Here is a 16,353-nt window from a genome sequence, read left to right as displayed (position 1 = left end):
TTTAATAGCAAAGTCTTTGATCAAATCCTCAAAATTAATCTTACATAGCATACCTATAACTTCTATACTTAGTAGAGGTAAGGCATCCCGAATATTGTTTTAGCAAATTTAAAGTAATTTCTTTTGTGCTATAAGTCATTTACCATTTCTGTGGTGGTGCATCCCCTTACTGTGATGCCCTAAGTTCAAGCTTATTTTGTTTAATCCAGTACTGGTTGGTGTCAGAAAGGGCTCTTTACTCTTTTTATTCTCTTTTACTTGTTTCAGTCATGTGACTGTGGCCATGTTGGAGCACTGCCTTTAGTGAGCAAATTGACCCTAGGACTTATTCTTTGTAAGCCTAGTACTTATTCTATCGGTCTCTTTTGCTGAACTGCTAAGTTATGGGGACGTAAATGCACCACCATTGGTTGTCAAGCGATGTTGGGGAGACAAACACAGACACACAAAGATATACACACATGTACATATATATATATATACATATATAGGACGGGATTCTTTCAGTTTCCATCTACCAAATCCACTCACAAGGCTTTGGTTGGCCCAAGGCTATAGTAGAAGACACTTGGCCAAGGTGCCACGCAGTGGGACTGAACCCGGAACCATGTGGTTGGTAAGCAAGCTACTTACCACACAGCTACTCCTAGGCCTATTAAACTTTTATGGGTTAATACTCTCACAATGTTCAAATGGTTTTACGATTTAGTTCTCTCCAAAAACCGAAGAGAATCTGTCAAACAGTTCTACTTTTCTTTTTTCTTTTACATTTGCACTCCAAATAAAGTTTATTTTTAAAAAGATTAAAGTTTATTACATCAAGTGGTGCTAAAACCTGATAAAGATAAAGTCCAGAATCAGAAAAAATTTGATCTAATTGCAAAGTACTGTGACCTAAACGTCAGCTTAACATTTTTTTTACTCCTATATAACGAAAGTTATTGACAGCTATAAGTTAAATTTAAAAGAAACTGGAAATTTTTTTAGAGAATGATAAACCTAGTAACTCGCTCGTTTCTATTACATAATATATAAGAAGAGATTGCTTGCTTTGTTGTCTGAAGTAAGGTTAGTTATGAAATCAGGAGTAAAATTATGTTTTTGTTATTAGATCACTTCGTAAAATATTACCAATATGTCATTTGTCTAATTCAGAATATTACGATCAGAAATGTCCCTGTATGGTGCGTGCATGTGTGACAGACAGCGTCAAAGAGAGCGCAAGAGGCAGAGACAGAGATAGAAAGAGAAGAGTGCAAGAGAGAGAGAGAGAGAGAGAGAGAGAGAGAGAGAGTTATCGATAATTTTAGTATTTTCAGGGTCAGCAAAAACAAAAAACAAAGAACTTAAAAAACACAAGGACTCTCTGTTCAACTTAAAGCTATTTTGCAGAGGCGTTCACATTAACGGGACAGTGTCGTCACATATATGAGACAGTGTTTCTCATATAAATGGGACAGATTCAGCTGCTACATATAAACATAAATTTAACAACGGTAGCTTACAATTTCTAGCTTGTAGAGGCGCTAGTTCTTTTCTTTGTCCCTTGTCCCGCTACTACAATAACCTCTGCTCACTTCGACTAGCTTGGAAACTCTGTATCTAGGACCAGCCGACAGTCCCGTTTTCCCCTTCTCTTTGATTGTTTTAAAACATGGAATACAGTATATGGGGGAGTGGAACCATCAGAAAGATTGAAAGTATAAAGAAAAAAGGGGTGAGGAAAAAGAGGAGAAAAAGTAGAGAGATAGTATAGGCTAAGAGATAGGGAGAGAGAGAGAGCGGACGGGCCAAGAGAGGAAGAGAACATAATGGGAGATATTCCCAAAAGTTTATCTATATGCAGAAAACAGAGAGAGAAAGAGAAAGAGAGAGTGTGTATGTGTGTGTGAGATAGATACATAAAAGTAAGGAATAGATAGAGACGTGCAGATAGAGAGAGAGAGGTGAGAGTGAGATGGGAGTGAGAAACTCAATGAATATGCTACAGGCAAGGAGTTGCCTCTATGACGACAATTGTGTTTAATATTAAGTAGGTGACAGTAACACAGAGGTCAGAAGTAATTCGCTTTCCGACACAGAAAAAGTTTCTCCCATAAACATTCTAACTTTTAAGTTCTATTTAATAATCATGGCTACAGATGAGCTGTCCAACCTGTTGACTCGTCGCAACAATATCAACGATGCTATCGACGCTGGTGACACCGTAGAGACGACGTCTAAAATTTTCAACCCTTATACGGAATTTAAAGAATTTACAAGACAAGAAATAAAGGAGCGGGAAAAATTATTTAATAAGTAAGTTTCGTTTTCTTTCGTTACAATCGTCGGTGCTTCATGTTTTTCAAAGTGTATATTAATCTTCTTAGCCTTTTTGCCTGTTGACGATACGGTCCACTATTGATTCATTATCGATATTGATTTCTGTTTCTCTCTCTCTCTTAATATATCTGTCTATGTAGGTGTTTGTATGTATGTATGTATAGATAGATAGAGAAAGAGAGAGAAAGAGAGAGATAGAGAGATTCGTATGAACCTGCACAGTACAGTTTTAGGTAATCTAAGTGAGAGAAAGTCGGGGCTATAATTTAATGTCTATGTGAATTAAACAAACGGGAAGAATAGATCACAAATGTACATAAAGAAAAAGATGCCCCGACAAAACACCATGTTATGGCATTCCAGCTGTGACCACCCCGTCTTTTTGAGAGTACATTGTCACGATTCCTTTTTTTGTGTGTGTGTTTTCTTTTGCCTTTTAAAAGAGACAACAGGATTGTGACGAGAAGACGATTTGTTGATATTTCCGAGAGACAGAGCAGCCGTATAGTATTTTTTATTCAGGGAGGAGATGGTTAGTTTAACACTAACACATGGCTTTTGCATGTCTTGTTGCAGAATCAATTTTCTGCGAATTTTGGGACTGAGTACCAGTTTGAGGAATAAAACGATCTTCTGGTTTTGAGAGGGGAAAATTGTAAATGATTCCATTAAGGGAGCAGGCCACTTGCCCAGATACATTCACGATGACCCCCCTCGCAAAAGCTTCTATGTGGCCATATGACTTGTTAGAAATAGCAGCCAAATCTCCATCAAATCAGATAGTCTTAGTTGGAATGCTTTTAATCATAAAGCTACTCGATCAGAGTTGATGTGGAGCTAAACAGCAGTTAAATTACATACCCCTTTTGCTCCCAGTTCATGACTGATGGATGCACCGACAAGCACAAGATTGCACGAGGGTCCATTTACGGACACTGACTTCCAGCTAGATTGTTTATAGACAAAACTTGCCAGAGGAATAATTATCAGGAAGTGCAAAGTTTCTTTTGATATCCTTATCCCTTCTGTAAATGCTGGTCTTCGATACATGCAAACATTTCTTGAGCTCCTAAGTACATTCCCTTCTTATTGGCCCTGCTTACAGGGATCAGATTGGTAGTTAATAACAAACCAAGAGTTACGAATTCCTCTTCCTTAATCCACGATCAAAAGCAACTACAGACATAAAAATGTTACATTAGAATCCAGTTATGGTCACCAGACCAATGGTTCTTAACTTGGCGTGTAACGTCCCCTTGGGGCTACTCTGAACTTTCAAATATGCGGCCAATGTCAAGAGGGGCATTGTGGAGGGTACTAGGTGTTTAGAGGGATCGTGATTTTTCTTTGGAAATATTTGAACTCGATATTTTATCTTTATCGGGATTAGAATATGAGTTGGACATTGTGTTAGCGGATATATGACTTATGACGCACTGAAATCCGTTATAATTTTATTCTCTAAGTCATCGCTCTCTTTAGTAATTTATATAAAAAAATTTACATATGGGACAGCAGTCCATGCAAATATCCAGGAGGAGGCGCATGCTGAATTGTATAGTATGTTAATAAACATTAATATGCTAAATAAACATTAACATGCTATCCAGTTGGATCGTGGTTAATAGATCACTGCACAAAATTAGCTTCTGTTCGATTAAATTTCCCCTCGCCCCCAAAATACAAACGAAGGTTACTGTAAAACAACATTTGGTTAAAAAGAGGTTCAGAGCTCTAAGAGGTTGTTGAATATTGTGCTAGAAATTCACTTTCTTTGCAAACATCTGTGGACTGCGGCCTAATCTAGAACTATCCACCCATCATTTTCGACGTGCTAGAAATTGTAGCCTAGTCCCTTTCAAATACTATTCTATCTTCAAAAATGGTTATATGTATAACATAAACAACACCTCATGTTCCGTTCTAAACAGACACTCTCGTGATCCATCTCATCCCTTCAGGCCACACAGCATACTATGAAAGAGAATGCCTGTGTGTTTATAGAAGCCACTCTCTTTACCATTTACCCTTTCATCTGAATATCAACAAAAGTGACTTCCAGTTACTCTTAGCCCTGAGTGTCTTTTACTTATTGTTCATTAGTTTGACTTCTACCTCCACCGTATTCCAAAGTCCACCAGCCATCACCAAACTATTTGAACGAGTAATTCTTCAGTTTAATGTTTTTATCTCACGTTCTGTATTGAAAACATTTATCTAATCTCATTAAATTCCTTGTTCGTAGTGAATTCAACTTAGGTATCTTCTAGCTCACGCAATAGTTCCCTGCCGGCGTTGCTGGTCCCGAGGCCGAATTGTTTATACTAGTCATCCACCCACGTCTATTGTATCCTTGACAAGCACAAATATTCTTGGTCTCATTCACACCGTAATGCTCAGTCTATCAAACCATCATTACCCCTGCGCCTAAATAAATCGTCCCATCATTATCTAATCAGGGCAACCTGCTTCACATCTTATCGCACAACACACATGCACTTAACTGATGCTGAAGTTTCTCGACTGGCGTTCTGATTTTCACATTTCAGGTCTTCCCAGTTAGCGAAGGATGGAATTCAGAGTAGAAATTGTGAATTTTCAGCTGCAATTAAATATACCATTCAACATTTTGTATAAAGTACTTTTGTTTTTCTCGCGTTTGAATGTATTAACTTGCGTCCATTCTGTCATCATACACAAACACACACATGCATACACTCTCAAGTACGTAGACAGGTATGTATAAATGTATGTATCAATGTATATATGTGTATGTGTGTATTAGAAGGAAATTTGTCTGGTTAATGTTTACAATATTACCCGGAAGCTAAAACGAAAAAAGAAAAAAAAATTGTGCAACGTGTGTAAAAAATGTGTGTGAAACGAATATGAAAACAAAAACCAGCGCAAAGCAACGGAGTGAAGTGGGGAGAGGATTTTCGGAAAATTCACAAGATCCGAGTTTTTCCCCCGTAACTTTGAGGAAAACGGATATCTTTCAATGAAATCTTATATAAATACCTTTCAAACGGCATACATTACGGTTATAAAGAAATTTGGGGGGGAAATCTTTTCCGATTGGGGTGAGGAGCGGACTTTCAAAGAGAAAGAAATTCATGAATTATGTTTTTGCTTGAGTGTTATACAAAAAAGTTTGAAAAAAAAAACTTAGATATATATAAACTTAAATATCCTGCCCGCAGCAATTATTTTTTCCATGGTAGTGCTCCAGCATGACCACAGCCGCATGGCTGAAACGAGTAAAAGGGTAAAAAAAAGAGTGTGTATATATATATATATATATTGTTCGAGTAATAGAAAAAGGTTTTAAAAAAGATCCCATGTAACATGGTGAGAGAAACAAATTCATAAATATAGTGTTGAATATAGTTTTACAATAGAAAAAAGTTAAGGGCGATTTAGCTGTTGTTTTTAGCATATCTCACGACCGTCTGATGTCTTCCTTATTTGTTTAATATTTTCGGTTAATTATTGCAAGTTCTCTCAGTCACCAATAAGCAAGTTAACAGGCCCAATGGGTGTAGGAAGATCTGTATTGAATATTTTAAAGTATAAGCCTTGCTGGGGTAAGAAGATTGTTTTACAGTATAAAAGCTGCGCCAAGGAGTTATTTGGTGAACGACATCGAGAACCGGTATACATACTTCGGTGTCATCAGGAACATGTGCATAGCCTTGCAGCCTCCAAAAGAAACTTATGAAGTCGCTGGGTTGGCGGTGAGATGGTCCAAATGAAAAGTAGCTAGGTTTCATTCCAGGTCGCGAATTTTTTTCCCACGAGAGTTCCGGATTTCAGTTATGAACTCATTTGCATACAGCCAATCAGACCTCAAATATCATTTATGAACGCATAACAAGTGATGGGCGATAAGATGAATTCACTTGGGTAAGGAATGACCATGTTTTTTTTCTCTTTTAATAACGCTTGTTGTTCTTGTTCTTGTTTCAACCATGGCTGCCCTGCGTAGTTGTGTTGTTGTTTACTTTGTAAAACAGTAAGGGGAGAGGGTTGCTAGCACATCACCCTCTACCCACATTTCTCCCATCCACATCTTTACCAAATGGAGTCCTAACAAAATCCGATAATAGGTATAGATGCAAATCTATCTAATTACTTGTCTCCTTCTAAAATCAGGCATAACTTGGCGATCGGTTGATTTGCAACACCACTCTTCGTCTAGAATTTACTTGGTAGAATGTTTAACTTGGCATGGTCAAGGGGAGCTCTGATTGGCTGTATGCAAATGAATTCATTACTAGAGTCCGGAACTCGCGTGGGAAAAAAACTTCTCTTCTGGGTCGAACAATATATTTATTCAGGCTTCCTCATAAACGCTCAGTACTTAGAGTGTGAATAGAAAGGTATGCCGTTTGAAAGATATTTATATAAAATTTCATTAAAAGTTATCCATTTTCCTCAAAGTTATGGGGGAAAAAATCGGATCTTGTGAATTTTCCGAAAGTCCTCCCCCATCCCTTTCAGAAAAGATTTCCCCCACAAATTTCTTTATAACCATAATGTATGCCGTTTGAAAGGTATTTACATAAAATTTCACCAAAAATAAAACCCATTTTCCTGAAAGTTATGCTGGAAAAACTCCATCCCGTTGCTTTGCGCGCATTTTTGTTTTCATCTTCATTTCGTACACATTTTTTTTACACCTGTTGCACTATTTTTTAAATTTTCGTTTCCGAGTGATATTGTAAACATTAACCAAAGTTGGTTATTTATGGCTTTGTTACGTAATAAATGCGTTTCAAAATGTTAATAAGCGGGGGTGTTAAAACAAGCATTATAATTATGTAGATTTTTGAGCTTGAGTCTACGCAGTAGAAGTATCAAATCTTTTTATATTTTTGCATTTAAATTGGGCAACAAGAGACTATTAAACTTGATTAATTACATTAAGAAACATGTTCACCTACAGCAATGATATATATAAAAAAAGCGATTAGCTAGTTTGACACGATAGAGTTTTATCTTTCACAATCCAAATCCCTACTTCTTAAGAACAGTAAAACTGAAAGTAACGATTTCGAGATTATAATGCATGCTAGGAAAAAACTACATTTGACACAGATTCTATCTAGATTCGACGTCACGTCCCAACTGGTTGAAGTGATGTGATAATGGTATCATGTAACAGCACAGAAGAGGTCCTACTAAAACGCGTCGTAGCACGCCGGATGGTTGATCTTGATATATTAAAATATATCTAATAATCAGTTAAGACTTGTGCACACCGTAGACTTGTTTAAATTTCAGCACGCCATCGACTTGTCATAAGTCGGAAAATGTTTTCTGCACGCCATAGACTTGTCATCAAGGCAGCGATGTTTCACCGAGAGAAAAACACAATAATTTGAGAATAATACAATTGTTTTTTTCTTGATAACGATTACAGAAGGTACACATGGCACACTTCTCACGCGCAGCCTGCAACACCACAAACGACAATCTTTTTAGCTATGAAGTTATGAAGATGACCAATCTCAAGGTTGTTCCGTTTCTGTCATAAACGGCCTAAAAGCGTACCCTTTCTGAAAGTTTTTGGGAAATAAATCTCATCCATCCACCGACAACAATAGAAATTCGAAGCGGACACTTCGGTGCACGCTTGAGCATTTTCGGATGAAGATACGATGACGCGGAAACCGACGGAATAAAGAAACATATTGAAGATACCCGACAAGAACAACTGAGACGCCAAGCAGAGTGTGCAATACAACCACAGATGACCTGTTTTATTGTCGCGAACGCAAAAACAAAACAATTAAGCATTATCTACGGCGTTCACAAGTCTTAACTAATTAGTAAAAATATATTAATATGTCAAGATCAACCCTCCGGCATGCTACGATGTACTCCGGCGTGCTACGACGTGCTCCGGCGTGCTACAACGGGCTCCGGCATGCTACGGCGTACTACGACGTGCTCCGGGGTGTTTTCGTAGGTAGGACCCGCGCAGAAGTATGCAATCTCGAATAATTATACATTTCAAATATACTTTGCAAGTAATTTACTCAACGTTCATAGAGATGTCAAATTAATTGTAAGCAACAAGCATAAATTAGACACATTAAGGAAATATTTTAAACCAAAAATATAACTGTAGTTACTACATTGTGTGTACTTTAGATTTAACAACATACTTATATTAACCTATAAGAAACACTAGCATAGCTAGAGTGTGTGTCGCCCGGGTCGGCTCTTCCGTTTGTCGCCCCAGGACCCCACAAAAAGCGCATATTACTTACAGCAATAGCCTACAACAGGATGAAAAGTGCCGCCCGGGCGGACTGCCCCTCTTCCCTGGCTACGCTAGTGATCAGAAAGTCCAACGAAAACTCATGTCAATATAGGATCATGCTACTCATCCATAGGTCATAGGAATCTCAATAATATTCGTAGAATGATTTTCCTATTTTTTTCTCATCTTATCTCATTTCATTTCAGCTCATCTTCTTCGTTCACCTAATCCTGAGAAGGTGGAAGTATCGTGAAGGCAGAGTCCTCAAGCACGTCTTCCAACGTTTCCTGTCGGAAGCAACCATCTCAAGTTGATCCAACTGGATCCCCAAGCGAGACCAACAAAGCTCATGGATGTTATCTAACCATTTTGCTCGTGGTTTATCCCTGGGTCTCCTGCCAGTTGGTTTTGCCCGAAAAACCTGTCCAGCAATTCTTTCCCAAGATATTCTTCCACATGCCCATAATATCGGAGCTGTGATCTCTCATCTTAGAGAAGTAGCGGCTCTACCTGGAGTGCCTCTCTGGTCTCCGACTTACGCACTCAGTCGAGTAGCATCACTCGAAAGACCCGTCGGCGGAACCACATCTTGGCTGCTGGTAATAATTCCTCACCAGCTAAAGAATTCAAAAACAAAATTGCTTAGTCAGCTATCTGTGTCCAAACTAAGAAAAGGTACCATTATATATGGTTCAAAACACACCTTTTCCCTTAATGCTGAATCTCATATTGTTAAAGTCTTTCTAAACATGCTAGATAAACATTTCCCAACTAATCATAAAAATAGAAAGATATTTAACAGATATAATTTTAAATTAAACTACAATTGTACTACATACACGAAGAGCATATCATACACACTCCTCCCCAATAACATCGAGGTCATACATATGCAAAAACTCCAAAGCATGTCCATTAGATTTATCTTGCAACCCAAAAGTAATCATATATGAAGCTTATGCTACTTCTATGAAACCAAACCTTAACATGTCATGTAAACGATATATGAGCATAGCTGAGGGGTGCTCAAATAATGATATCACAATACTTTCTATTATAGATATCAATAATAAAAATCAATAAAATTGGCTGACTGCCTGGCAACTAAAAGGAAAGTTTTCTGTTATGAAACTAGTGGAAATATTACTGAAAGATCAAAGTCTCACAAGAATGGAAATAGATGTCATTTTTGCATTGCAAAGAAATACCTCATCCATAGAAATCTATATAGCTGATCTCTATTTGATCACTGTGTCAAAATTTTTCAAGAAGTGTAGACACTCTGGGAAGCATCTATTATGTAATTATGTTATCTACCTTCACCAGACAACGTGCAAACACACACGCACGCGCGCGCACAATACATATATTGTAAATATATGCATATGCATTCAACTTATTTTTCAATTTAATTTTTTTCTCCCTCTCTGTTTCACATGTATTTCTTTCCTCTATTTTTGTTCTATTAATTTCTCTTTTTCTTTTCTAGTTTTGATTTATTTTTCACAATATCTCTTAATCTTTCATTGCAATACTAAGGGGAAATAATTCATGTCTGACGGAAACTGAAATGGTTTACTTTTCCCAACTATCCATCCTAGAAAAGTTGAGAACAAGCGCGCACGCACACGAGCACACACACACACACACACACACACACACACACAAAGCGAAAGAGCGTGAGAAAGAAAGGAATGCATATATATATATATATATATATATATATATATATATATATATATATATATATTCTCTCTAGTTTCAGCTCAGAGCTGCGGCCATACTGATGCACCACCGTTATATATATATATATATAGTGAAGGCGCATGGCTCAGTGGTTAGAGCGTTGAGCTTACGATCGTGAGGTTGTGAGCTCGAATCCCGGACCGGGCTGCGTGTTGTGTTCTTGAGCAAGGCACTTTATTTCACGTTGCTCCAGTTCACTCAGCTGTAGAAATGAGTTGCTACGTCACTGGTGCCAAGCTGTATCGACCTTTGCCTTTCCCTTGGATAACACTGGTGGCGTGGAGAGGGGAGGCTGGTATGCATGGGCGACTGCTGGTCTTCCATAAACAACCTTGCCCGGACTTGTGTCTAGGAGGGTAACTTTCTAGGTGCAATCCCATGGTCATTCATGACCGAAGGGGGTCTTTACCCCTTTATATATATATATATAATTGTTTATATATATTATGTTCATCAATGTGTGTGCGTGTGTACTTTCATTTAGATTATCTATCTAAATGAAAATACACATACACAGATAGATAGATAGATAGATAGATTGAAGACTGGCAGTCAAACTGAAAAGATCGCATATTTGTATAGTGCCTTACCAAATTATACAATGTTATATAAAAAAAAATTATTCCATTTCCCATCTTCAATTTTGGTTACTAATCTAGTATCTCCCCACCACTTTGTCCTTACTCTATTCTCCTAATGTATATAACTTTCACTACGACATTCACTATCCCTCCACCGACTCCATCCCACTACTCTTAAAAACACACACATTGGACTTCAACGCTGTCCTTTGACTTCTACATACAAGTCAATGTGAATATATTCCTTTGTTTTGAACGCCTCTACTTTGTCGAAACTTGATCTGTGTCACCTCTCATTGAAAGCCATAAACAATTCTTCGAGCATTATCTTATATCCTTTTTCGTCTGTCTTTATGTTCTGAGTTCAAACTCCGCCGAGGTCGACTGTGCCTTTCATCCTTCCCGGGTCGATAAATTTAGTACCGGTTGCGTACTGAAGATGATCTAATCAACTGGCCCCCTCCCCCAAAATTTCGGGCTTTGTGCCTAGAGTAGAAAAGATTATTTTACATCTTTTGTGATTGATTTAAACTGATTGTTACCCACTTCTAAATTTCTGGCCTTGAACCTATGTTAACAAACATCATTACTGTTCTGTTGTATGTGGGGAGAGTCATTTTCTTTTTATTTATAATTTAACACACTCACCGGGTAAAATTTCCACTTGTTTCTTATTTTTATTTTCCTAATATTTTCGTTGCGTCTTGCAACCTTTTCAATTGTCTTTTAAGGCACAAAAAGAAAATGACTCTCCCCAGACACAACAGAATATGCTTCAACACACGAACTCACATAAAGAATCTTGCAAACCAAATCCCGAAACGAAATATCATAGCATTTCGTCCGTCTTTACGTTCTGAGTTCATATTCTATCGAGATCGACTCTACCTTTCATCCTTTCTGGGTCGATGAAATAAATACCAGTTGAGCACTGGAGTCGATCGACTAGCTCCCTCCACTAAAATTTCAGTCCGTTGCTTAAAAAAAAAAAGATCTTTCTAATTTTGGCACAAGGCCAACAACTTCGAAAGTAAGGAAGTCGATTACATTGACCTTTAATGTTCAACTGGTCCTATTTTTTTTTCTTATCGACCTCGAAAGAATGAGAGGTGAAGTTGATCTCAGTGGATTTTGGACCCAGTGAATGTAGAACTTGGGACAAATAACGCAATATATATATATATTAAAAAAAAACTTTCTTGTAATTCTGACATCTCGCCACTTTAAAGCAATAATAATAGATAAACACTAGTGTTAGAGCATCTAAATTTAATGGTAAGGAAGAAATAAAAAAAATCAATTTTGGTTGTAATGTGTGCAGCAATCACATTGCATCTTTCCAAAAATAAAGATGTAGCAACGCAGGCCAACGTCACTTCAATCGACACACGATGCACCGAAGATCTAGAAATGTTAATGATGGCTATTCTCTTTATCTTTTAGGTGTTTCAGTCATTAGACTGCGGCCATGGTGGGGCACCGCATTGAACAGTTTTAGTGAAACAAATCAACCCCAGTACTTATGCATTCTCCTTAAAGTCTAGTATATATTTCTTTATTGCCCACAAGGGGCTAAACTTAGAGGGGACAAACAAGGACAGACAAAGGGATTAAGTCGATTACATCGACCCCAGTGCAAAACTGGTACTTTATTTATCGATCCCGAAAGGATGAAAGGCAAAGTCGACCTAGGCGGAATTTGAACTCAGGACGTAACGACAGACGAAATACCGCTAAGCATTTCGCCCGGCGCGCTAACGTGTCTGCCAGCTATAGTACTTTTGACCAAACCGTTAAGTTACAGGAACGTAAACAATACGAGTGGTGGAGATGGTGACATAGACACAAACGCGCGCACAAGCACACAAGAACCCCCCCCCACACACACACACAACGTAAGTATATAGGTCCATTTCAGCTGGTCTAATCAATCGGTTTCGCATTGAGTATTAGATAATGGTGTATTATGGTGTCTGCCAAATACCCCCCACTCCACCTCTGATGAGCACGTGGTGTTATTTAACTGCGTTGTTATCTAATGTCCAGTTATCTAATACCCAGTGCGAAACAGATTGGTAAGATCGGGCGGAAATGGATCTATAATACTTTATTAACAAATATACGAGTGCATATTTCTGGCTTACCGATTCTCAGATGATTGATTATATAACACCTTTGTGCAAACTTCTCACACTTGTGTTTTTCTTGTTTTTGCTCATTCATCATAGATAGATAGACAGATAGGCAGATAGACAAACAGACAGACTGATAGATAGATAGATAGATAGATAGATAGATAGATAGATAGATAGATAGATAGATAGAAAGAAAGAAAGATGGATAGATAGATAGATAGATAGATAGATAGATAGATTGGCAGACAGACACACACACACAGACAGACTGATAGATAGATAGATAGATACATACATACATACATACATACATACATGCATACATGCACACATACATACATACATACATGCATGCATACATACATACACATACATACATACACATGCATACATACATACATACACATGCATACATACATACATACATACATACATACATACATACATACATACATACATACATACATACATACAACGGGCTTCTACGCAGTTTCCGTCTCCCAACTCACACTCACAAGGTATTGGTTGGCCAAGGATGTTGGTAGAAGGCACTTGTCCATGATGCCTCGTAGGAGGACTGAACCTCAAACCACGTAGTCGCAAAACGAACTTCTTAACGATGCTGCCATGCCTGTGCTTGTTTTAGGGTCTGTTCCAAACAAACTACAAGGGACTAATTCGAAGATAAGAAAATATGTAACAGATAAAATTAGAACACAGTCTGGTTTTCAATGCAACTTGTTTAAAAGAAACCCTACTGTTGTGACCTACTTCGGTGGTTGACTTTATCTGCCTCGCTTTTGACATCACCACCTGGCTCTGTGGTTGCCGTTAGTGGAGTCTGCTCTGTCAAGCATTCGGGCTGACGTTTAGGCAGACGATATTGGCTTGCGCACACACACACACACACACACACACACACACACACACACACACACACACGAATGTCCACACACACGCACGCATACACACATATGCACACAAACACATGCACACGCACACGCGCGCGCACACACATACACACGAATGTCACATACTCTTAAATACATGCATGAATGCATATATGCATACATACCTACCTACTTGCAAGCATATATCCACACACGCACGCATACACACATATGCACACGCATGCACACACACACGAATGTTCACATACTCATAAATACATGCATGAATGCATATATGCATACCTACCTACCTACTTGCAAGCATACATACACATGTACACACACACACACACGCACGCACATACACATCACATCACATTCATACATTTATTTCTCACCAGATGGAGTACATTGTTGATCCTACTTAAAACGGATCTGTGAATTCTGTATGTGTGCGTGTGTGCTTTCTGACTCGGTCCCACTGTACGGCGCCTTAGGCAAGTCTCTCTTACTATAGGGCCGGGCCGACGAATGACTTGAGTGAGTAAATTTGTTTGGTGGAAACTGTGTGGAAGCTTGCCATATATATATATATATATATATATATATGTGTGTGTGTGTGTGTGTATATTTGTTCACACACGCGCACACGATTTAACAACCGGTGTTGGTTCGTTTACGTCCCCTTAACTTAGCGGTTCGACAAAAAAGGCAGATAGAATAAAGTACCAGACTCGAAAAAAAATCGAAATAGTTGGGTTGATTTGTTCGACTAAACCCTTCAAGGCGGTGCTCCAGCATGGCCACAATCCAATGAATGAAACAAGACCGAAGACAGACGCACATACACATATTGTAGTGCTGAGTTTACTTTCTTTGATTACTCAAAGTTTCACGAATACCGCTAATCACGTAACTGAATTTTAAAACCTAAAACATGATATTTTATAACGAAAAAATGTTTGTCCCCAACCCATTACCATTGCTTGACAACCGATGTTGTTGTGTTTATGTCCCCGTAACTTAGCAATTCAGCAAAAGAGATCGATAGAATAAGTACCAGGCTTACAAAGAATAAGTCCTGGGGGGTCGATTTGTTCGACTAAAGGCGGTGCTCCAGCATGGCCGCAGTAAACCGACTGAAACAAGTAAAAGAATAGAATACACACGTGCACGCATGTACACACACACAGAATGTATTATTGAAGATGAAAAGACTTCACCAGCTGTTACTCGGAGTTTCACACAACCGATTATCAGGCAGTCGTGAATATTCATAACTATAATATGGTTTCTGGAGTCTTTACAGTTTCAGATAAAACGCTACTTTTTATGGATGTATTCCATCTCTGTCATAAATTCGACAAATTTAACACGAAATAACTTCTAAAATACGAAAATTTATCAAAAACGTTCAGAGTAAACCGTGTTCTACGTGAGAAATTCTACCAGTATTCGAAGTTTCAAACTGTTTACTCTTTTACTTGTTTCTGTCATTTTGACTGCGGCCATGCTGGAGCACCGCCTTTAGTCGAGCAAATCGACCCCAGGACTTAATCTTTGTAAGCCTAGTACTTATTCTATCAATCTCTTTTTGCCGAATCGCTAAGTTACGAGGACGTAAACATACCAGCATCGGTTGTCAAGCGATGTTGGGGACACAAACACAAACATAAACACACACACACACACACACACACACACACACACACATATATATATATATATATATATATATATATATATATGACGGGCTTCTTTCAGTTTCCGTCTACCAAATCTACTCACAAGGCTTTGGTCGGCCCGAGGCTATAGTGCCCAAGGTGCAACGCAGTGGGACTGAACCCGGAACCATGTTGTTGGTAATCAAGCTACTTACCACTCAGCCACTCCTACGCCTGTTTAGTTAAAAAAAAATATAAAATAATTAAAAAATCTGTGATTGTGATGGAATAGATCCCTTTTTACTCTGCCTTTGGTATACGAGTTCCCTTTTCTCCCAACTTGTTTTGCACCTCCGTGCTCGCATGTGTGTGCGTGTGCGTGTGTATATACGTGCATATGTGCGTGCGTGTGTGTATGTGTGTTCGTGCGCGCACGTCCCTATCCATGGCATTTCCTGCTTGAATGCAAAGCAAGCAATGTAGACCCAAAATTTATAAACCAATTCAAACAAATTAGAATGTAATGAAACACTGATTTTTGTGATAGACTCATTTATGTAACTTGATTTTCTAAACTAAGTTGTGTGTTCTAAGAATCGAGATTAGCTCTTCGCAGATATTTTATTTTTGTATTATTTCTGCTTGTTTCAGTTTCTTGATGTTTGCGGCCATGCTGTAGCTCCATATACGGCATTCCTTCATTACCGTTTATACATTGCAACAGAATGAAAGATGGACAGAGCT

At 38.3% G+C, this 16,353-nt stretch overlaps 1 protein-coding gene across 1 annotated transcript in view; it reads left to right on the top strand.

The window, feature by feature from the left end:
- Positions 1–1,942: 1,942 nt before the first annotated feature.
- The window catches only part of LOC115212783 (EF-hand domain-containing protein D2), a 72,208-nt gene continuing 57,797 nt past the window's right edge, over positions 1,943–16,353 (top strand). Inside the window, exon 1 of the mRNA XM_029781472.2 lies at positions 1,943–2,298. Within this exon, the coding sequence (XP_029637332.1) occupies positions 2,132–2,298 (167 nt within the window). The 5' untranslated portion in view covers positions 1,943–2,131. The remainder of the gene's footprint in view (positions 2,299–16,353) is intronic.

Source organism: Octopus sinensis, linkage group LG6 (assembly GCF_006345805.1).
Source record: "Octopus sinensis linkage group LG6, ASM634580v1, whole genome shotgun sequence".
Classification (NCBI taxonomy): domain Eukaryota; kingdom Metazoa; phylum Mollusca; class Cephalopoda; order Octopoda; family Octopodidae; genus Octopus; species Octopus sinensis.
The sequence above is the reverse complement of the archived record's forward strand: the minus strand, read 5'-3'. Positions and strand labels throughout refer to the sequence as shown.